General features: G+C 34.0%; 2 protein-coding genes across 2 annotated transcripts; one reads left to right on the forward strand and one right to left on the reverse strand.

Annotated features, from left to right (window-relative positions):
- Window positions 1-3,014: 3,014 nt before the first annotated feature.
- On the forward strand, window positions 3,015-5,958 carry LOC107648821 (growth-regulating factor 3). The gene is made up of 4 exons (XM_016352635.3): window positions 3,015-3,576; window positions 3,865-4,047; window positions 4,282-4,579; window positions 5,290-5,958. Exons 1-4 carry the CDS (start codon window positions 3,345-3,347, stop codon window positions 5,792-5,794), a joined length of 1,218 nt encoding a protein of 405 aa, XP_016208121.1. The 5' UTR covers window positions 3,015-3,344; the 3' UTR covers window positions 5,795-5,958.
- A 344-nt stretch (window positions 5,959-6,302) lies between these two features.
- On the reverse strand, window positions 6,303-22,689 carry LOC107648820 (1,4-alpha-glucan-branching enzyme 1, chloroplastic/amyloplastic). Its single transcript, XM_016352634.3, has 22 exons — window positions 22,244-22,689; window positions 20,594-20,748; window positions 19,565-19,839; window positions 18,412-18,510; window positions 17,437-17,479; window positions 16,669-16,728; window positions 16,279-16,359; window positions 14,924-15,040; window positions 13,389-13,472; window positions 12,707-12,828; window positions 12,406-12,525; window positions 12,118-12,247; window positions 11,907-12,017; window positions 11,131-11,259; window positions 10,777-10,880; window positions 9,954-10,098; window positions 9,435-9,582; window positions 9,214-9,314; window positions 9,010-9,087; window positions 8,583-8,738; window positions 7,185-7,259; window positions 6,303-7,044 (listed from the first exon to the last, which is right to left on the reverse strand). Exons 1-22 carry the CDS (start codon window positions 22,368-22,370, stop codon window positions 6,832-6,834), a joined length of 2,673 nt encoding a protein of 890 aa, XP_016208120.1. The 5' UTR covers window positions 22,371-22,689; the 3' UTR covers window positions 6,303-6,831.
- Between the last annotated feature and the right edge of the window lie 586 nt (window positions 22,690-23,275).

The following is a 23,275-nucleotide window of genomic DNA, read 5'->3' on the forward strand; positions in this document are numbered from 1 at the left end:
AACCTTGACTTGAAAGCAACAGCTGCTTAATTAGATTAATACTAACATTTGACGTTGAGGAGCGCTTCAAGGAATGACAAAAGCGAGCGAATAACGAAAATCCTCTCAGCCACATTATCAACTTCATCTGCAACAAAACTGCACACTCAGTATTCATTTGTATTCATTTGGTGTATATCAAAATCATATTATCACATGTGCCTCTTCCTTTATATTGTTTTTGCTTCTATTTCAGACGGGAGATGTTAGTGGATTGGATTCATCCAAAACAACACACATCTTCCGGAGAAGAAGGTAAAAAATATAATAAAAATAAAATAAAATAAAGAGTGATTTCTTTTTAAATACTTCTTAGTAAAATCTTTAAAAAGGACCAATCCTAAAATATTCGCAACAGGGACAAATGAAAATAATATTATATTCTAGGTTTTTCTAAGCTCATTATACGATTGTAGCTAGCAAATGTCTTTAAATGTCTTATATACTTATTGTATTTATTGAAGAAAAGATATTAACATTATTTAATTAGAAGATCTTAAGTATTCTAAAAGTAATAATGTTTTAGTGCTTTTAGCTGTTGATTTTTAGTATATATATAAAATTGAAACACTAAAATTAGTAAAATATTTAAAAAAATTTCTATGTTATTTTGTTAGCAAAAAGCTACTCATAACTATTTACGGTTTGAGAAATCCTATGTAAGTAGGATAATATAATGTGGGTATGGTAGGAAAAATAAATAAAAAACAAAAATATTATGTATATATAAAAAATTAATTATAAAATTATGAGAATTTTTTTTAAAAGATGTTAAAATAATATTTTTTTTATTTATAAAATATATATTTTTTTCTTTTATAATTTTTAAAAAAAAAAATTTAATTCATTTTAAAATTTTTGTGTTAATAAATAATATCAACTTTACTCATTTTTTAAAAAAAAAAGTTACTTTTATAAAATATTTTTTAACAAAAATTTTATTTTTTGTGATTAAATTTTGTATATCAAAATATCTTTTAACAAATCATTTTTCTAGTGATTAAATTATATTTTTTTTAAAATATCTTTTAAATATTTTATAATGATTAAATTATTTTTTACCAAGATACCCTTCAATATTATTTTTCTAGTGATATTTTGAAATCAATGTATATTATTTTAACAATAAATTAAAAAAAATTCCTATGAGACTAATAGCAAAATATAAAAAAATATTATACCAAATTTGTAAAATTATGTTTAGTAATATGCATTAATATCATGAGATTAATCGTAAAACATACAAAAAAATTATTGTTAAAGAAAATTTTGGAAAAATTATAATTTAATAACTAAAAAATTATTGAAGGGTATCTTAGTAAAAAATAATTTAATTATTAAAAATTATTTTAAAAGATATTTTGGTAAAAATAAAATTTAGTTACTAAAAAATAATATGTTAAAGAATATTTTGGTAAATAAAATTTAATTACAAAAAATTAAATTTTTTAGAAGTGGTATTTTAGTAAAAAAATAGATAAAATTGATAATAGTTAACACAAAAATTTAAAATGGGTTAAAGAATAAGTTTTTTAAAAGTTATAAAGAATGAGAATATATATTTTATAAATAGAGAGGAGAAAAAATGTTATTTTAGTATTTTAAAAAAAAGAAGTAAAATTTTTTCTAAAATTAATTATTATATATTTATATATAAATATGTGAAGTTTAAAATATATTAAATAGTTAATAGTTAATATGGGTATTTTATATTTTAATATATATTTTATATTAATAGTTAATTTTAATGGTTGATTTTAGTATATATTAAATATAATTAAAAATATTGATATAATATAAAAATATATAATGATTATGTTACAGAATTTTTTTATAAATAAATAATTTAATTATTTTATTTAACAAAATATATAATTTGTAGCATATTTATCAATTTATATCATATTAATTTCTTTCATTTATAGTATAAACGAAATAATTATGAATGTATCTCGTTTAAACAAGATATCTTCATAATTATTTCGTTTACACTGTAAACGAGATAGGTATATTATTATTAAAAAAATAAACGAGATACATTTATTATTATTTCATTTACACTGTAAACGAGATATGTATATTATTATTAAAAAAAGTAGTTATAAATGTATATTTTTTTATTTTTAATATTGGGTAAACAATGGTGTTTTTCTAAATTGTGATATATTGTGGTATTTTTCTAAAATATGAGATGATTTAGTTTACGGAGTACAAATCAGACCGTCCAATTTTTAAGAGGTACAGAAATCTGACCGTCCGATTTGTGTACCCCAAATTTTAAAAATGTGTACCTCCCATAATTTTAAAAAATAACAAAAATTACACGTTAAGCTATAACACTCATCCTACTTCTATATCCAAATTTTTTAGCCTATAAATATATCTCGTTTATACTATGAGATATATCTATTTTTTTCAAATTTTATATATTTTATTTATATACATTCATAATTATTTTATTTACATTATAAACAAAATAAAATCAATGTATTACCAATTGATAAATATGTTATAAATTATATATTTTGATAATTAAAATAATTTAATTTATTTATAAAAAATTCTTATGTTACGTATAAATTAAAAAATAACTACTAAATTATTTATAAATATAAAATATGTATTAAAATATAAAATATATATTAAAAATAATTAAATAATATATTTATTTATAAATATATAATAATTAATTTCTTAATTTGTATATAATATTTTTGAACATACAATGAAACTAAAATATTTTTTAGTTTTTAATTTTTTTATTTGAAATGACACCAGAAAACAAAATTCTTATTTTAAAAGAAATATCCTTTTAAGCAAACAAGTGCTATTTCCAAAGCAAAGGCACAGAAGGAGAAGGACAAAGACTGCAGGGTTTTCTCTCTCTCTCTCTTTCTCTCTATCCATCAATCCAGTTGTTCTCATATTATTTTATTGTAAATATTTCTTTGTGAGGGCTTCTTCTTTTTCCCCTCACTGTCTTGTCTGACTGTCTTTTTCTCAAGTGCTCTCTAGGGCTTCCCCACTCCCTTCAAAACAAACTTTGCAGGCTTTGCTGTCAGAATCCTCTCACTCCCTCACTGCTATCTGCCAAACATTATAAAGGAACCCCACACACCTCACTGCTCACCCCTTTCTTTTTTTCTTTTTTTTCTTCTTCATAAACTTGGTCTTTACACATCCAACGTAACATAACATTACACCATACCTAACCAGAGTTAATTAAATTAAGCCCGCTCCACATAATCGACCAAACTTAAAAGCTCTGGTTTCTCTTTCTCTCTCCTCTCTATTTCTCTCTCTTCATGGACTTCCATTATCTGAAGCAATGGAGAAACCAGGATGAGTCAGAGGAACAACAACATTCTACAAAGATGCCAAAACTTCTCCCACCAGAATCCCATCAACAACAGCCACCATCACCTGCCTCTGCTCTCCCCTTGTTTGTACCTGAACCCAACAGCAAAGTCACCTGCACCCTGTCAGATTCAACACTTGCTCCTCATACTACTACTACTACTACCACCAAATTCCCCAGTAAGTATTTCTTCCTTTTCACAGTGTTTTCCTTTTTCCCTTCCTCCCTTATACTGGAAAAAAAAAAGTCAGAAAGTATGATTATATCTTATCTTCTGGCCTTGAGTTGCTTACTTTTCGAGTTTGCTGTTGCTAGCTCCTCCGAGCTCTCACCTTTTTCTTCTTTTGGATTCACCCCTTCTCTCTCTCTCTCTCTCTCTCTCTCTCTCTCTCTCTCTCTCTCTCTCTGTGCCTTGTCTTTATCATCATCATCATAATCCATTCCATCATGTGTGTTACTGGTTATAGGAATGGGGAGTTACTTCAGCTTGTCACAGTGGCAGGAGCTTGAGTTGCAGGCTTTGATATTCAGGTACATGTTGGCCGGTGCTGCTGTTCCCCCTGAGCTCCTTCAACCAATCAAGAAAAGCCTCTTCCATTCTTCTCCCTATTTCCTTCACCACTCTCTCCAACACTATCAACCTGCAGCTCGTAAGTTCCTAATACTATTCATAACCTCTATTGCTAAAATTGCACCTTTTTTGGTCTTTCCTGTTATTATTGAACACCCCCTAAGGAGATTTATCATCCGTATTTTCATGCAGCATCATCAGTAGCTAACCAAAGTTTACATTTTTGACATGCTTGTGGATTTTGGTACAAATCAAGATAAAGGGTATATTGTGGACATGTTAAAGTTTGTATTTTTGTTGGTTGCATGTGCAGTGTTGCAATCAGGGTACTGGGGAAGAGCATCAATGGATCCGGAGCCAGGGCGGTGCCGGAGGACTGACGGGAAGAAGTGGCGGTGCTCGAGGGACGTGGTGGCCGGTCAGAAGTACTGCGAGCGCCACATGCATAGAGGTCGAAACCGTTCAAGAAAGCCTGTGGAACTACCCACACCAACCACTGGTGGTGGAACTACTTTAGGCGTTGTTTCATCATCTTCTTGTATCTCTTCACCGCCTCTTGCCACTGCCTCATTGAAATCCCCTTTTGATCTCATTCACCTTAATAATGAACGGTAATAATAATAACTATGATCTTCCACTATTTCTGTACTTATAACAATGAGTTATTATTATTGGGTTTGAATGATGGTACTAGACTACTAGCTAGTAGTGTACTGTGCCGTGTGCATTAATTGAATGTTTTACTTTGAAATAATGATAATTAGTAGTAAGTACTATTATGTTCTAATAAAAGGCAATCAGTGTGGTGTACTATCAGAATAAAGTGCAATCAGTGAGTGAGGTTTTGCTTTGGGAAATGGTTACTAAAACTATTGCTTCTATGTGTGTTTGATGTGTAGCAATATGGTGGGACATACTTTTTGCTTCAACAATTTCTGTTTTTACATATTTTCCTTGTCTGTCGGTCTTGTTTCTTAAGATACATGGAAAGGTTTAAGTTTGAAGTTTGGTTCTAGATTAAACAAGTAATCTAATATTAGAGATTGTTTCATTGTTTGTTTGGTTCCTTTGGTTGATTGACTGATGCCTAACTGGTGGGATAGGGGGGCCCGCAAAATTATGTCTCTTTAAGTCTTACGTTTGTGGAAAAAGGAAAAAAAGCCTTAGATTGTGCCTAAATAATCCCCAACCTTTTCTTTTTAGACGAAATATAGAAATAATGTTGTGCTGGTGTTCCCAGAGCCACAATCTTGCGTTGTATGATGTGTGCCCTAGTTGATAATTTTGTTTTGGTTGTGTTGTTGGATGGGCCACTGTGTAGGTCCTCTGGGAGTGGAGGGACCAAGGAAGAAGAAAACAAGAGGGTGTTTGAAAATCAAGATAACCATCATCATGTGGGTGGGGATGGTGGCAGATCAGGTGGGCACATGCTGAGGCATTTCTTTGATGACTGGCCACGCTCACTGCATCAGGACCCTGAAAACGCTGAAAACAATGGTGGTGGTGGTGGGAGTGGGAGGATAAACTCGGCCACATCACTCTCAATTTCAATGCCTGGAAATAATGCTGCTTCTTCAGATGTATCACTAAAGTTGTCCACTGGGTATGGGGAGGATCCGGGTCCAAGAAATGGGAATGGGAATGCAGAGGCAGAGCAACTGCAGTTGAGTTGGGCCGGAGGCTGGAGTTCGGGGAATCAAGTGGCTTCAATGGGAGGGCCACTTGCTGAGGCACTCAGATCATCCACTTCCACTTCATCTCCCACCAGTGTTCTGCATCACTTGCCTCGTGCTTCTGCCTCTCAGACCAGCTTCATTAGCACCTAGTTTTTAACTCAATTGGTGCTCCCATTTACTGTCTGGATCTTTTTTTTTCTGCTTGTTTATTGGGTGGGATTTTATTTTCCACTTTTGTGGCCATTGTTGGACACTGGACATGCTTGTAACACTTTTGAGTCAATCCTATGGAATGCATCTGTTGTTTCCAAGAATAGGGGCATGAAACCTAAGTGGAGGGAGTTCATAATGCGACGTTTCCTCTATTCAAGCCACTATTTACGTATATTGAAGTTAAATCTACGAGGTATTAAATACGAAGAAATTCACAACTTTGGAACAAAAAAACCGATCGCCTGTTAAAATATTTAGAACGTGTAACTTTGCAAATCTAATTAGTGTGAAAATCCATTGTTGCCACTTGGCCAGGCAAGTCCACAAGAAGAAAATGAACGAGGTGAGCGTATTAGTTATTGTTATCTTCAAAAAGATGACACAAGGAAATAAACAGTACTGCGACAGATAAGCAACTTTTCCTTGGTGAACGAATATGATTTACTTTTGTTTGCACAAGCATAAAAGTTTTTGCATTGAACCAATCAAATGTGAAACACTGCTTATTGCTACAACTCAACTAAATGTGACGGAGACATTTACAAAAGCAAAAGCCTCTCGCAAAATTTTTCAGGGTAAGATCCCTCGGTACCTTTGCAATTAGGAACGATTGATTGGTGAATGCTGCTCGGGTACAGTGAGGGTCGTGGACAGATGTTTTGCTGATTCACATTCCTCAAATGTGATACGATCCGTAGAGGTCAAACATAAAACCCTAAAAAGTAAAAACATAAAACTCTGCGTGCTATGCATAATTTTACCTAGCAAGGCACAAGTACAAGATTTTCACGTTACTATGCTGCCTCGCTTAAGATTAAATAGCGGTTCACAATGAACGATATTCCGACTTTTTTACTTCAGCTTCTTAGCTTTTCAGCGTTACCGACAGATATATTTGTTGGCTAGTTTGACTTGGAGTTGTTATCGCATACATGCCATGCAGCACTAGTCACATTTGTCCCAGAAAATAGTCATCAGGGTTCAACTTCTGCTTCAACTGGCTCTGGCTTTGACTCTGACTCTAGCACTTGCTTTGGCTCTGGCTCTAGCTCTGGTTCCATCACTAGCACTTCAACTGGTTTTAGCTTTGGCTCTGGTTCAGCTTCATCTGCGAGGGCATACACCACAGCTGTTCTAGAAGGTGCATACACGAGAAAAGATCGGGGTCGGTCGTCATACCATCCATCCTGTAAGGAATCAAGGAGTTGATGCCCACATGAATATTAAAATCCGTCAACAGAAACACACAATTAGGACAAAACGGAAAACTTAGCGCTCCACACCCAAGCATGAGCACATAAAAGGAAGTTTTAGACAAGTCACGTACAGAGGTGAAGTACTCGGCTGTGGGATTGAGTCTATTGAAGCCACCAAACAAGGGATCATCTGAATCCAAGACAATCTGAGAGCAAGAAAAAACACAATCCATTACACAACATGCTAAACTAATTCTGGAAACATAGTATTTGGCAGAATTTTGATGCCACTGACAACCAGTGCCTATAATATAGCCTTTCTTGAAATGGGAATGTGATATATCATGATACAAGTGCAGAGTTTTTTCTAGCTATCAGAACAGATGTCATATTGATGATACACACGAGACAGAGAAAAAAGGAGCAGAAGGCTTTACTACTTCGTTGGGGACTTCTAGCTCAGTTATTGAATATTCACTAAAATTCACTCATACAAACTTCAATTATTTAAATTTGAGAGAACAAAAATGATTCATTTTTGTAGTAGAATAATATTAACATGCACTTCACCTTCACACTAATACAAAACACTCATAATTGGTTCAATTGAGAGTATACTGTTAAGAAAGGAAATAGTTAATCACTAAACTGCTTTGCTGAATTCGTAAACTAACCAGACAATGATGAAAAGGAGTAAACGACGTTCCTCAGGTTTAAAAAACAGGTGGTAGCTTTGCATTGGTATACACGAGAATTTCATGTTCTAATGCTAGCAACATTGTCAATAGTTTCAAATTATAGGGGTCATATACAGCACCTTTCTCTCTTCCCTCTCTAAGAAAAGAAGAAAGCATAATGCACTTTTGTGGAGGGCCGCTGCCGCCACAGCCTTTCAAGGCAGCGGAGGCCCTCCCCTGTTCCTTCATGTTGTTATATCTCTCCTTTTGTGGTGTTTCTTGTTTTTCCTTTGTGGATAGTTAGTCTATTTTATAGATCTTGGAGAGTACATCAAGGGAAGATTTGATCAAAAAGTATGCTCAGATTTGCTCAAAAAGAAAGGGAAAAAATATTTTACTATGTTGTGGCACTTTCTGTGAAAGGGTGCCTTGGGACAATGGTCGAGTTGTCTCCGTATGACCTAATTAGCCATATATGTAATTAGCAGGTTAGGCTGCGTACATATACCCTTTTGGTGTGGCCCTTCCCTGAACCCTTATCGCGGGATGCTTGTGTGATACTTGTTTACCGGGCTGCCCTTTTTTTATTGTAGCACTTTCTGTGTAGATTTAGAAACTTAAAAAAGCCAAATTTGACTTTGTTTCCACTGTTTAAGATTCTTTGTAACTGAAATTGTATTATTCTCGGGCTTTAGTTCAACATAGAAAATGTCCAACTTTCTTCTTTAGATCTAAATCTATTGTCTTTGTTACTTGTAAATGATGTTTGACGTCTTTTATGAATAAAAACTTATTTCCTATCTATTAAAAAAAATGTTATCAACATTGTCTTGTCAGAGTAGCAGATCATACCTTGTATTTCCCTGGGTTTAAGCATCCAACTCTGTAATCTGAATAGCTGTTGTACCAATGAAAATTGAAGACAAATACAAGTTTGCCCCTTTCGAACACTATAACTTTGTCACCCTCATGTTTCCGAGAAATATATTGGTGCTCAGAAGTCATGAACTGCAAAGTTAAATATAGTTAACTTTCTATAACTGCTTCCCCTAAGGGGATCCAAATTAGATCAAATGCCATAGTACTCTATAAAGAACACAAAAAGAGAGCATAAACATTCCGATAGAACCTGCATCAGAAGAATTAAAAATAAAGAATGGCTCACACATTTGTTTTAAATATTGTTGCCATAGTCAAAACCAACTTCCCACAAGGTAACTCCATTGATGAGAAATAATACAATTAAATCCCAGTAAGTCAGGAAAAAATGAACACTTACACCAAACCTTTCTTCCAGATGCTGCATAGCTTGATCAAATTCTTGCATCCCCCTATATCTAAGATAGTCTGCATCCCCCTGATTAAACAAGGGTATAAAGATAATTTTGTTAATCTTATGAACTATTTTCTTTGAATCCCCCACAAGGATAGACAGTGAGAATGTGCACAAGTAATGTGCGTAATGTGGATACCAGGAACTTACCAAGTCAAATCTACGCCTACATTTATCATAACTGTAATTATTCCCGGGAATTACTGCACCAGTAGGAAGATGTTGATCACCCCTTGGAAAATCAATCCATTCTGAACAGAAACAACAAAGAGCAAAACCCCTTTTCTTGTCAACATTAAATGCAACTGCTGCTCAAATTATTTTTAAATCCTTACATTAATAATGACAAAAAGCAATTCCCATATGCTTACCAGGATGGCCAAATTCATTCCCCATAAAATTCAAATACCCTTCCCCACCAAGACCCATTGTGATAAGCCTAATCATCTTGTGTAGTGCTATACCACGATCTATGAGAGGAGTAGATGGTCTATCTAAGGCCATGAAGTCATACATATCCTGAAGCAACCAAACAAAATATTATGAAAAAAGTAGCTAAAACACAGCAATGTATAAAACAAGGGTCCTTAATGATTTGACAAGAGAATTGAAGGATGCCATATTAGATTCCTATAAGCTACAAGAATTGTCCCCAATATCAGGAGTGTAATGCAAATGCAGATGATAGATTTCCACATGATTTATATTCATCCACCAATTATTCGTTTATGTATAGCAGCTACAAATAAAAAGAACTCCCAATGCAGTATATGCACAGTCAACACTCAACTGGATGAAACTCCATTTTTTTATCTTTTCAAAGCAAGCAGTTCTTCAGAATAAACATTTTCAAGTAATTGAGAGAGACAGTATATGGAAGAGCTAAACACCTTGTCCATCAACCAAAATGCAATTGTCTTGTCCCCAACCAAAGCTTGGTCATGACTTTCAGCATATGCTACACATTTTTCTAGCCACCTTCTGTTTGTGAGAGAGTGAACTATATCACCCATTTCCCAGTCTTCATCTTTCTTCCTACATGAAAGTGAACATGGCCGAAATCAGACATAGTTTTTTTTTTTTTCCAACCTTGTAATAAACCATAAGATGACGATGGCCTATAGAGGTGGAATGATAAAAGAGACACAATTTGACATTGCCTAAAATAGTAAAAATGTTAAGACACGGGAAGTGTGCATTTTCCACATGCAAAGTCTCCGCTTACACTCTAAGGAGCTTAGTAACATTGTAAGTGAATGACTAGCATTAACTTCAAACATAATCACCCCAGTTATGTTCGATTACTCCTTACAAGTAGAAAGTATCAGCAATTAATTATTTGACTTAAGAATTCTCCAAAGTACTAACACATTCCATGCATTTGCTGATAACTTAACCTGTGTCATATTTGAGTTGCTTGTACTATGGAACTTCAGATTGATACTCTTTTCTTTTATAGACATTCCAATTGGGATTTAACCTAAAAGGTTATTTCATAATCCAAATACAATACTAAACAAAGGATTAAATAATCCTGGTCTTATTTTTCCAGCCGTTCTTATGTTATTTTTATCATTTTACAGCACCAAGCCATGTCTCTTTCAGTTTCACGCAAATTCATCATATACTTTATATGTAAGCATAAATATCCACAATCAACACTACTTAAGAAGGAAATTTAACATGTCGGGTTCCAGATTAAAATAAAGTTACTTGAGAATCTCAATCCACTTGTCTGCTATGGCCATGTGCAGGCGGTAGTCAAAGCCAACCCCACCATCTTGTGTAGGAAGGCAAAATGTTGGCATTCCACTGACCTGTAAATGAAAAGATAATTGTAATGTTAACCGCAGTTTTCATTGAGTCAAGTAGATGATTCAGCCACATTATTTTTTCCAGTTATTTTTTACTGCCATTGGGTTACTTACAGGTTTACCATTGACAAATAATCAAGTTTTGAGCAGTGGCAAATGCTAAACTCAAGTCACATTTCAAGCAGGGCATAACAGAAGTAACATAGTTTCTAAGCTGTTAACAAAATTTTAAACATACGAAAGGTTAGCATACATCTTCACCAATAGTAATAGCTTCAGGAAAGAGCCCATGAATGACATCATTAACCAGCATCAGGTAAACCACAGCATCAACATCAGTTGCAAAACCGAAGTACTCATTGTAATTTCCAGTAAAACCAACCTGCATCATGAAAACATGTTATTTTGTAACATATGCTGAAGAACATGGAATGCTTTTTCTTTAAATATCAACCTCCTATCTATTAGTTGTTTAATACAGTTCCCTTTGTATATCTTGTACTTATTTTCTTTCTTTTACTTGTTTCATATCATATATAACCAGAAGCCAGTACTATTCAATGATTGATTCCAGATCATTTCTTCTACTATTGAACTGAACTGAACAATGAGAGGTGACTATATATTCTACTTTCAGTTGGGCCCTGTCATTTTGATTCTCCCAACAAGGAAATTTAACACTATATTATTGAAATTCAAAGCATATGTAAATATTCCATTCAATAATGATGAAGTAAAAAAAATTATGATCACAATTATTTCCAAGCCAAGAAAGAAATTCAATAGCAAGACGAGGCTAAGACATTCTTCACAACATAGGCAGTGTAGCATAAGCAAACAAGCTAATGAAAACAATAAAGGTCTCCAGTTATCAGCATTGTGGAGAAAATAGTCAAAAGCCATTATATTTTTCATTCACATGGTGGTCTAATTATCCTTCATGATAATAGTCTATAAGTAAAAACAGAGACAAGTTAACCTAAAATGTTGAGACAAAGACAAATCACAAAAAAATCAAGTATCACATACCCCCAATCCATGATGAGTATACATCATTGATGTGACACCATCAAATCGAAACCCATCAAACTTATATTCTTCCAGCCACCATCTTGCATTTGAAAGCAGATACCTTAGAACCTATATTAAGAATTAACAATATGGCATTACTCTGCAAGGGTAAATCATAAGGAAAAATGCTGACAAAAATGTTAATGAATTCTGTGCAGACAGCACTTACCTCCCAGCTTCCATAGTTAAAAAGACGAGAATCCCACATCCAATGATAACCTCGTGACCCACCATGGAAGTAATGAGTATCAGTTCCATCAAACATGTTCAGCCCATCCAGTGTATTATTTGATGCATGACTGCATTCACAATATGTTGGTTGTATTAGCAGCAATTTTAAAAATATGGCACAACAAGATCATGAATGTAACAAAATCCATATAATGATAACTTGAAGAAAAGGATGAAAGACAAGATTCATAGATATTGATCGAAACAGAATATTAACATCATTTACCTATGTACAATATCCATCAGAACAAGCAGGCCTAATTCATGGGCTTTGTCTATGAGAGACTTGAGATCATCCGGAGTTCCAAACCGGCTGCTAGGTGCAAAGAAATTTGTAACATGGTACCTGATTCATGCATAACAGCTTTTTAACTATCAGGTCATCAATTTTTAGGAGGAACACAATAAGAGACAAAATAAATAAAATATAGCAAAAATGGATGTTATTCTTTGAATCACAAGCCAACAGCAATTTGGGATAGGGAGAAGGGGAAAAAGTTGGCAACATCAGATTGCACAAGAATTACCCAAAGCTAGCATAATAAGAATGCTCTTGAATAGCCATAATCTGGACAGCATTATAGCCAAGCCTTTTAATGCGAGGTAGCACTTCATCTCTAAAGTTGACATACGTATTGATTTTTGGTTCCTGCACCTCAAAGTCGATAAGTTAGTTGTAAAGAACAATTGAAACTCTACCGATGCACTTAAATTTTGATAGATTTAGTCTTTTTTTTTTGGTGACTAGATAGATTTAGTCTGACATTATGCAAAACATTCAGGTATGCAAATAAGATTGACAGCAATTATCTGAAAAAAGACCAATGCAATAAAAAATCATCTAATGAGTTTTCATTTTGAAAAAAACCAAAAAGGGTAAAGCCCACTGCTTGTTATAATATGCTTTCTCTTAGCAGCTACCAAAGAATTGGCTTACTAAAATTGTTTTTGTTAATTTGCTAACGATAAGATTATTTAACTTCACGTAAAAAATACATGAAAGAATTGTGGAGCAAGTATCAATTTGAAGTTTGACATATTTTAGATACTCTTCTTTGATAGTCTTGCAACATGGATCCTCAAAATGTCATGAGATCAGTCCAGTACTCCAGTCACAGTTGCCTCAGTTTAATAAAACTTGGTTGTGGATGGTGTCTAAAAATTAGACTTCCTTTACTCATTCCTTAAGAAAAGTGTAAAAATGCTCACCGAACTACTCATTCCAACATGTGATTCATATATTCTAAGTGATTTTGGTCTCTTTGGCTGTGGATATTTGAAGACATATTTTTCCTGCATAGAAAAGAAAACCAAAACAAATTTAAAACAGGAATGCATGACTGAGAAATCAAACATTATTAGTTCAACAAACTTTTTTCAAAGTAGGTTACCATATACATAAGTCAATGATTACTAACACCTGTATGGATAGCTAAGCATACTGTTATCACTAAATGATTATTTTCGTTTCATTTACTTAAGAGTCTATTACCATAGACTAATTTTCATGACACATTTGACAAACATGGTTAAACTGAACATTGCAGTCTTGTCTACCATTCTTTTTTTAAGGCACAAGAATATGGCATTATACTTTAAGCAAAGTACATCTCATGCGTTCGGAGAAGGGGGCTTGTGAAATCTTTGGCATATAATGTTAGGTATCTAAGGAAAGTGGGAAACTACGCCTTAAAAGCTAGCTGTTAAGGGGGAAGAACCACTCTCCTTATATACAACATCAAGCATCCCATACTACTAGATGTGGGACTTCGAGCACCCATAATACCCAAGTCCCTAACAATACACCGGCCCTGAGAGCCGACGTCCACGGCGGCTTCACTCTATCGACACTGACCCAACGGTATCCACTTTGCTACGGTCTATCAGTATTCGGTATTCACCTTAATCCAGCCTATAGGTAGCCCTTTCTATGGCGCCGACAACCACGCTCTGATACCAGTTGTTAAAACTGGTACCAACAGAATGCTCTCACAGCACTCGGTAAAACAAAAAAAAACAAACTGAACAGGTTACCCTTTAGGCAAAATACTCTCAGCTGGGATTTATTGAATGGAAATGCAGAATTACAATAGAATAGAAAATGATAGCAGAGGAATTTCGAGAGTCCTCTTCTCTCCTAACCTAGGCCTTTCCAAATCTTTTCCTCCCTCAATACCTATTCGGTTCCTTCTTTTATTGCCTCACCCTCTCTCTAATCGAAATCTTCACAATCATGCAGTTCCCTGATTCTCCTCTGATTGATTCAATCAGTTATTGCCTCCTAAAATCATGCAGTCCCTGATTCTCCTCTAACTGATTCAATCAGTTATTGCTTCCTAAAATAAATCAGTTATTTAAATCAGTTATTCCTCCCTTTCCTTTATTATTTCGTCTAGAATAATGATAAGGTAAAGGGATTATTATCTTCCCTTTTTTAGCTGCCTGCACTGCTGACTCAGCATTCTCCTCAGGGTATGTAACATATAATAATAAGAAAACATCAAGACAGAGTGGCAGATCAGCAGTGGCATACAATACTACAAACTTGTCTACCTCTTTGCATATCATATTATAATACATTATATTATAAAAGTAATAAAATTTTCCTTGAAGAACGATCATATATCACCCAAGCGAGGGAAAAAATACAATTCCATTCTGTAACAAATGCTAGAATGGAAGGGGGGAGAGAAACTACATTTTTCATTTCGGTTGGCATAAATGAAAGAGACATTGAAACCTACCTCTTCTGGTGGATCATAGTATATACCATTATATGGAATTTCACCAGGAGCCTGTACAGAGAACTTTATCCAAGCAGGGATTGAATCTTTGATTCCAGACGGAGTTTCCATGCGGATCTACAAATGTGTTTTAGAGATAGTTAGTTCACAGAATAAACCCACAACCATAGTTCAAGCCATCTATCAATGTTTTTCATATATGGTACCCCACTTTTTATACAAGTTTTATAAGACAGATAAAGTTGGGTATTACATTAGTCAAGGATAAGATATCCTCAAAAGAAATAATTAATATTAAAATCAAAGGAATGGAGAAAGATGCCGAAGTTAGCCAAGTCACCAATCTTCATTATAACCAGTCATTTGATTAAATGCAGTTAGTGAAATGCCTACTTATATGCTGACAAGGAGTTGGATGCCATACTTTCTCTAAAGTCACTAAGATGATGCTAGCAAGAATAAATAGTAAAGCTTCTTCGGAACAAGACAAAGAAAGATCGTTTCCACAGAGCTTATTATGCTACACTGTATACTGCACTGGAAAGGTAAAAAAAGTTTTCAACGAAGAAGGTTCTTGAAGCATCATCAATGAACTTGTAAAATTGGTCTAATCTCAGGTAGATAGGGGATTTCCTAAAGATAGCATCCCTAATTTATGGATAAGAAATGCAGAAATACCTCAAATTTATTTATTTATCTTATTTTTTATTTTGTTTATTTATTTATTTTAAGAAAAGAAACTAAATATCACTACAGAAGAGATAAGAATCTCTGTACATCAGTAAGATCAATACGTTAATCTCCTGCAGTTATTAATTATTTAATTATTTATTTTTGTCACGCAATTTCGAGTATACATAAATGCATAGGCCAGATTGTCAACATTGAAACAAACTCAACAACACATCACGATGTCTGAGCAGTTAAGTATTGCAGACACTAGCACCACCGCATGAATCACTAAAATTTCTTTTGTAAGCTTTTCAATAATAGGGGATAAAATTTCATACATCCTTCAATAGTTGCTTCATTGCTTTTGTTATAACAGAATTCTCATTCTTACATGCAAGGGTTTTGTCTAATCACTTGCAGTAATTTGCAAGAAAAAAGATATATAAAGTATAAACATACAAGTAAAGATTATGTTTAACTATATTTCACATATTGTAATATTAATTGTTGCTAATTGGGATTCAAGATTCATTGCCTACACAATTACTCAATTTGCCAACATTAAAAGAATAACAATTGTGGGCCTAGGCCTGTTTGAAAGTAATAAAGCCATTTGTTGATAGTGAATAAAGTAAAGATCACAATCAATTAACTAACCATACAATGTTAAGGAGAAAAACTACCTTGACTCGAGAACCATGAGGAATTGGCAGTGAACCATCCACATTGTTTGGCAAGAAGATCTCCCATACACCAAACTCATTCTGTATATATATATATATATATATATATATATATATTTGGAACAAAAAAGGCAGGAACATTTAGAAAGGAAGAAATTAAAGAAAATACCAAACAACTCATACAAGGAATGAATAGGAAAAAGGTACATCAGGTAGCGAGGAGGCATATACACTAGATTCTACATCAAACGTCAGGAAAATATTTGGAAGATAAAAATCCTCAAGTTGGTAAATCTGTGCTACACTAGTTAGTTAGTCATTACTTTATTCATGACAGAAGCATCCTAAATTGCGTGTATAAACTTCAAAGGATGATTACAGATAACATACCCGAGTCATTACATCTGCATTTGGATTCCAGTTGTTGAAATCTCCAATTAATGCTGCTGACTGAAAAGCATCCAATAATATCCATAATTATTTGCAGTGGAAATAAAATACCAACTATATATAGGATTGATACGATTTTCTTGATAGTTTAAAGTCAGCAAAATCCAAAACTAGATTATCTACAAATATTATTTGAAGATATATAATGTATAGAGTAGGAAATAGGAAGGACATGAGGAAAAAGACATCACTGCTTCAAAAATTGTGTTAATGCTTCCTAAGGTAGATCTTGAAATTGATCTATAGAATGCTTTTAACATTTCTTTTCTACCAAATGAATGCAATCATAGGTTCAGTAAATTTGAGATTACTATCATAATTATATTGACAATAAGTCAGCAACCATAAGTATAGTCAACTCTATAACTCTAGTATAAGTATTGCCTATTGTGCAAGCATGGTATAAATGGCAAAGGAATAAAGAGAATAGTTCAACGAAGCAACTCACAAGCTCCAACACATCCTAATTAACTCAAATATTATATGGAAATGTTGAAAGCCGTTGCAATTAACTTATTGGGTGCACTGAAAACCCACAACAGTATTTCGACTAAAATGTATAGTAAAGCAGAAAGTTGTTTTATGATATGAAACTCTAGTGGCTCTGGACTCCCTTCAAAGCTTATGCTTAAAAAGGATACAATTACAAAAGATTTTGATTCATAGAAGAACTAATCTTGATTCAAAAAATTAAGATAAAGAAAATACCGTTGCTCCAGGTGCCCACTCTCTGTAAGTAATGCCTGTAGCACTGCAAACAAAGTTTATAGTTATTAAGTTTTGGCTAATATTTACTGCTAAATTATCTTGTATTACCTCTAAACTCTAAAGTACATTGTGGACTCAGACACTCAGTCATCTAATTAAGAACCATCTCTGATATATATATATATATATAATCTGCATTGTAACCTGTGTCATTGTGTGTCCATGTTAAGTTAAATTTAGTTCTTGGAACTCTATATGTTCCTCATTTTGACCATTCTTGCCCCTATTCCTCTATAAGAAGTTCAGAACAAGGTGATCTGTGCATTATTGGGATCTTCTTCTTGAATAAAAGGCATGTGTTAGATATAATCAAATGCTAGAAGCATGACCATGAAACAAGGATTTCATTGTTAAAAAATTTGAAAATTTGGAGTTTGGTAGTTCAAGTCTTGGGAATTTCTCGTATCATTAGTTAGAGCAAAAATTCAATACTTTATTCCCTATAAAGGTTTTACTTTTGTTGCCCCTTGCAAGATTTCTTGTTTGAGTAACACATTCAGTCAATCACCATAAACAATGGAATGCAAGGCACAAAATGACATGATGTATTTAATAGAACATATGTTTGGTAATTGTTTTTAAAAAGAATGGAATGGCAACATAAGAACTACTGGAACCCTCTTTGCATTCACTTTTCACTCCCTCCAAATTGAAGAGTGAAGAAGGGATTTTACTTTTTAAACGATCAGAGGTCTTTCCCTTCATTACATAATCAAATCAAACAACAAAGTTTTCACATGCATTCTTGTATTCCATTGTTAGCTTTTGTTTATTATTCTATTATTGGTGATTGCTTTTCAATTATCTTTGAAGCTAAATTCCCAAACATACCCTTAATGTGCCATCAGTAATTCATGGGGGGAAGTTGTTTGATGTGAGCAGCATTGACCTCTAAAAGTAAGTGCAATGTAATACCTGCGGGTGAAGCCAAATTTTTCATAACCACGAGAAAATGCATCCAGACCACCTTCATACTTGTTAATTTCTTCATGCAATCTCTTATATTGTCCATAACTGTGATTTGAGACATAAGTATTTCAAAAAAAAAAAAATAATTAATGTTCCCATTTAGTTACAGTACCTAGTATTCAGAGGTACAAAAATTAAAACATGCACAGTTTAGGAACAACAAAAAACAGCATATCAAACCATATGTTAATCATCTTCCCGAGTGTAAGCAGAAATGAAAGATAAAGTATTTGAATAATTTAGTAATGGCAGTAAGAAAAATATCTATAATACCAAATGCAAAAGAACTTTACATCTACCAATATCCAAGCCTAGATAAATTACTTTGAGCCACGTCGGCCCATAATAGGGATACACCTATCCTAGTTCTAATTTCTTCATTACAATACCAATCTAGTTTAATAAAATATAGGGTCAAACCAGATCAGTTGACGTAACAAAATATTTTCAAAGGAAATTCCAACACAAAGGAGATAATCGTTTTTGTTAAAGGGTAAACACTAGAGGCCAAAGCCCAAAAAATGCTGCCTATTTATCCATCATATTCTTTTGAATCACAAGTTCGTACAGTCAATAATTACTTCAAACTATTTCTCTTTCAATTTCGATGTGCATCAATTGCAATAGCTCATACAACAATAACAATAAAGACTTATCCCACTTGGAAACTGGTAGAATCAGCTAGACATATCAATAAACTAATAAATTTTAAGAAACACATGTAAAAAAAAAAAAAAAAAACTGTGTAATGCAAAAACAGTCAGTGCTTCATGATCTGGAACCAATTTCCAAGCATGAAACCCTAGTAAGATCTCTTCGACATGTCACACATTGAATTGCAACAGGAGATACTAGCCAATGAATTTAAAAGATTCGGGGACTTCATAGCGTTGTACATCTCACCCTCCAACCTAGCCACCCTCATACATTGTAATTTTTTTTTTTTCCACATAACAACATGAAACATGAAAATGAAATTATCAATAAAAGGTCAATATAGCCTCATTATTAAAACATTACACATCTTCAATCCCTACTCCATTTAAAACATCAGGTACTTGTTTGACCTATAAGAATATTGGTCAAGAAGTTAGCTTACCGGAAGTCAAGATGAGCACGGTGAGCTTGCAAAGATGGATCAATCTCATATATTTTATGACCAGTGCCAGGTGGGGCAATGATCTTTGGTCTAGCTTCCTCACTTTCGACCTTCACTTTCTTGTTTATAGATACTGATGTATTCTCAGCTTGAGTATTGGTGTCAACATCCACATGTGATGACAAAACATGACCTTGCCCATCCTTGTCATCTTTGTCAGTGCTAACTGCTTCATAATCAATTTTCTCACCTTTCATGGTTAACTCTTGTATTTTCTGAAAATGCACAACAATGTAAAGAAAAGTATCATTTCCAAGAAAGCCAATTTATAGATAAATAATAACGAACAACCAGAAATTGTCAATCCATAACAAAAAAGCAGCATTCGTACTAGGCATGCTGCATATTGAAATACAATACAAAGAATATGCCTACATTCAAAGGCTAAGAATATTACAAATGACTTCCGTAAAACAGTAATAACATCTCCAAAGGGCTCCAGAGCAAATTTTCTTTCAAATGATTAACAATGATGTGCATACAAATAATTACCACCCAATTATTCAAGAATAAAGACAAATTTCAATGTTGCTCCACCTTAAACTCAGTTCATCTATTCCATTAATCCAAAAAATCATCATGCCTATTCTGTTATTAGTTCCATTAACATCCTCAAAAACATGAAAAGCATACAAGAATCTGGATCATAAAAATACTTTCTACCTTCACTTCTGTTTTGTATATGTTCACAGTTTAGTAAGTAGATAGTTAACTTTGATAACAGTATATTATTCAGAAACTCCATTACATTTTTACTAGACACAGCAAGAAAAGTGAATAGCAGTTATATTCCTCTTTTTTCCATATATAACAATGAAGTTTATCCATTCTCTTCCACCTCCAGATTTTTCTCATAGTTAAAATCAACAAATGACGAGTACAGTGAAACTCAACCAAATGTAACATTTTTGGCATAAAAAAGAAGCACACATTTCATAGATACTCCAAATACACGACAACAAAAAGCACCTGCGGATCCTCTGAAGTTATATCAGGAGCTTCAACTTCATCAGTCGTGGTTGAAGAGTTATCGTGACCTTGAGGAATAAGTACTTTATCAGATTCAGCAACCGTGGAAGATGACAAGTCAGAATCATGGGAACATTTTACAGCGAGACTTTTCCCTGAAAAAGCGAATGTACATCAATGAGGTGTGTTCATGCCTGTCAAGTATTCCTGGTTCTGCATGCCAGCTAGAAACTTTACATTCATCCCATGAAAAAGATATTATCACAAGGTTGTGTTTTCTCAGGTCAATGTTAATATGTTGATGTATAAGTAAACTCATAAATCATTGAATATTGATAGCCATTTTTACAAATCAACTGATGCTAGTTTCACATTGTTATAATGATTCGTTCAATCATTACCACTCTAATTACATACTATTGCCCTATACCAAATGTTCCAAACCGAAAATCAGGAATAGGAATTGGGTCAAGCATCAGGAGATTATCTAATTCGGTTAATGAGACAAAGGAAGAATTTGATGGCCTTTCTTGGGCCCATCTGGTAGAGGCAAGCGGAAAATACCCCAAGATCAGTCAAGGGACCTCCGTGGGAACTATTCTCTCTTATCTGGATCGGGGTCTAAAAGGTGATTTGATCCTTTCAAAAGTACCCCATACAGCATCTTGGAGAGTGATACCACTGTCCTTGTGGACACTCTGCTACCATGTCAAACAGCTCATCTGCCTCCTAGGGAACCAACCCAGATACACCAATTGCGGAATCATTCCCCGATAGCCCAAAAGTGTAAAAGAACAAAAGCTCTTCAGCCCGTATGACATGAACTTGTCCCTTCTACAAAAGCACTAGCAACACACTTTATGTCCTCACTAAAGTTACCAACCAAGAATATCTTAATATTGTTTGTCTCCCTAAATACATACTGCGCACAGTTAAGATTCAATTCATATTCTCAACAAACAATGAAGAGTAAGGTAGCATTACAGCAGGATTTGGTTACAACTTTTACACATTTTTCTAAAACAAAAATATGCAGAATAAATTATTGGCAATACAGGTTTACAAGCCGAACTTGTTGCAAAAGAAATATAGAAAATCCAATTACTTTCCCCAACATTGCAGCTGCAACTGAAAGAAACAAAAGATATCTACAGTGAACCTAAAAGAACGCTATGATTATTAACAACTGATTATTTTATATTCCATCATTCTTGTTCAAAAACTGCTGGATTTCACAGATATGTTAATTTAACGCGGAAATACATACAAAAATTATCCAACCAGTCACACAAACACAATTATTCGATCCAGACTCCAGAGTCCACAACATTTAGTATTCTATTTCGTAACAGATGCATCTTGCATGCAACCGCACAAAACAGAGCAACGCAAAAGTCGGTCTCCACTCAGCCAAAGCAAACGATGTCATCTAATGATCTAAATTTGGTGCTTCACTCATTTACCGTTTCCTATTCATCAACCGAACAGTTTTTCATTGATTCACAGCGTAACTACCGGGGAAAAAAAGAAGAAGAAGAAAGAACTCACTAATCAAAGTTCAAAAATAGCAAGCACTCCTCACACAACTGACAACTCCACAAACAAACAAAAAAACGGAACCATCATAAGAATGAGAGAAAGCTTATTTACGAGAGAAGGAGTTCCTGTTCAGGAGAAATGAGAACGAAGCGCTCCTTCGATCGTGGAAGCTCAGCTGCGACGATTTCTGCAACGAAGGAACCGAGGGGAACCGAATCCCCGAGACGGTGTAAACCATTTTCCTCGATCACTAGGGTTCAGATTAGGATTCAGAAAACAGAGTGTGCGTGTTATTGAGTGGAAGAAGAAACGGAAAGAGATCCAGAATCGAGAGCTGTGAATTTTTATACTACTTTATAAGGCGAGAGAAGCGTGACACTGACCACTGACTGGGTTTGGGTTCGTGTGTGTGTGTGTGTGTGAGATTTCCTCTTTTGAAGCACTAAATGGAGTTTATTAAGTTTAATTAATAATTGGGAGATGGATTTGTACGGTGAAGAAGTGGCACTATCTAGAAGGCAGGTAGCGATGAAACTCAAACGAAGTGATGGACTGTTACATGTGTTGCGTTTGCGAGTGCAGTCAAGTGTTGCATGATGATTGGGATTATGGGGCCCACTGGGCTTATTGTTGCTTGCAATTTCTGATCGTCCATTCTCTCCTTAAACAAGTAAACATGGACCAGCTTCGGATATGAATTGATAAGCCATGAACGTCGCATATAATTTCTCTTTTATTTTATTCTTTTATTTTATTCTTTTATTTTAGACTCTGTTTTGTTGTGTAAAAGGAAAAAGCACACGGGAAAGGTTCCTTTTGAGGTGAGTTAGTGAGTATATGCCCCTACTTCCCCTTTTGGAAAGAAATGCTGAAGTGGAATGGAATTAGTTATAATATTTAATATTTAAATTAGAAGCAAAGATTCTAACCTGTTATTAAAATATAATTGCAATATTAATACTATTACTGCTTAATCAAAATAGTAATAATAATTATGATTGTAGTATCAAATGATCAAATGATTATTTATATACCAAGGCAGACGCGATAAGCATATAATAATCTCGATGTAGGCCCATGATGTCTGCTCATTAAAACAAATATATCCGGTCCATTTTCAAAAGTTTCTTCGCTCGCAATTAC

This window comes from Arachis ipaensis, chromosome B6 (assembly GCF_059453495.1).
Source record: "Arachis ipaensis isolate K30076 ecotype BB chromosome B6, ASM5945349v1, whole genome shotgun sequence".
Classification (NCBI taxonomy): Eukaryota; Viridiplantae; Streptophyta; class Magnoliopsida; order Fabales; family Fabaceae; genus Arachis; species Arachis ipaensis.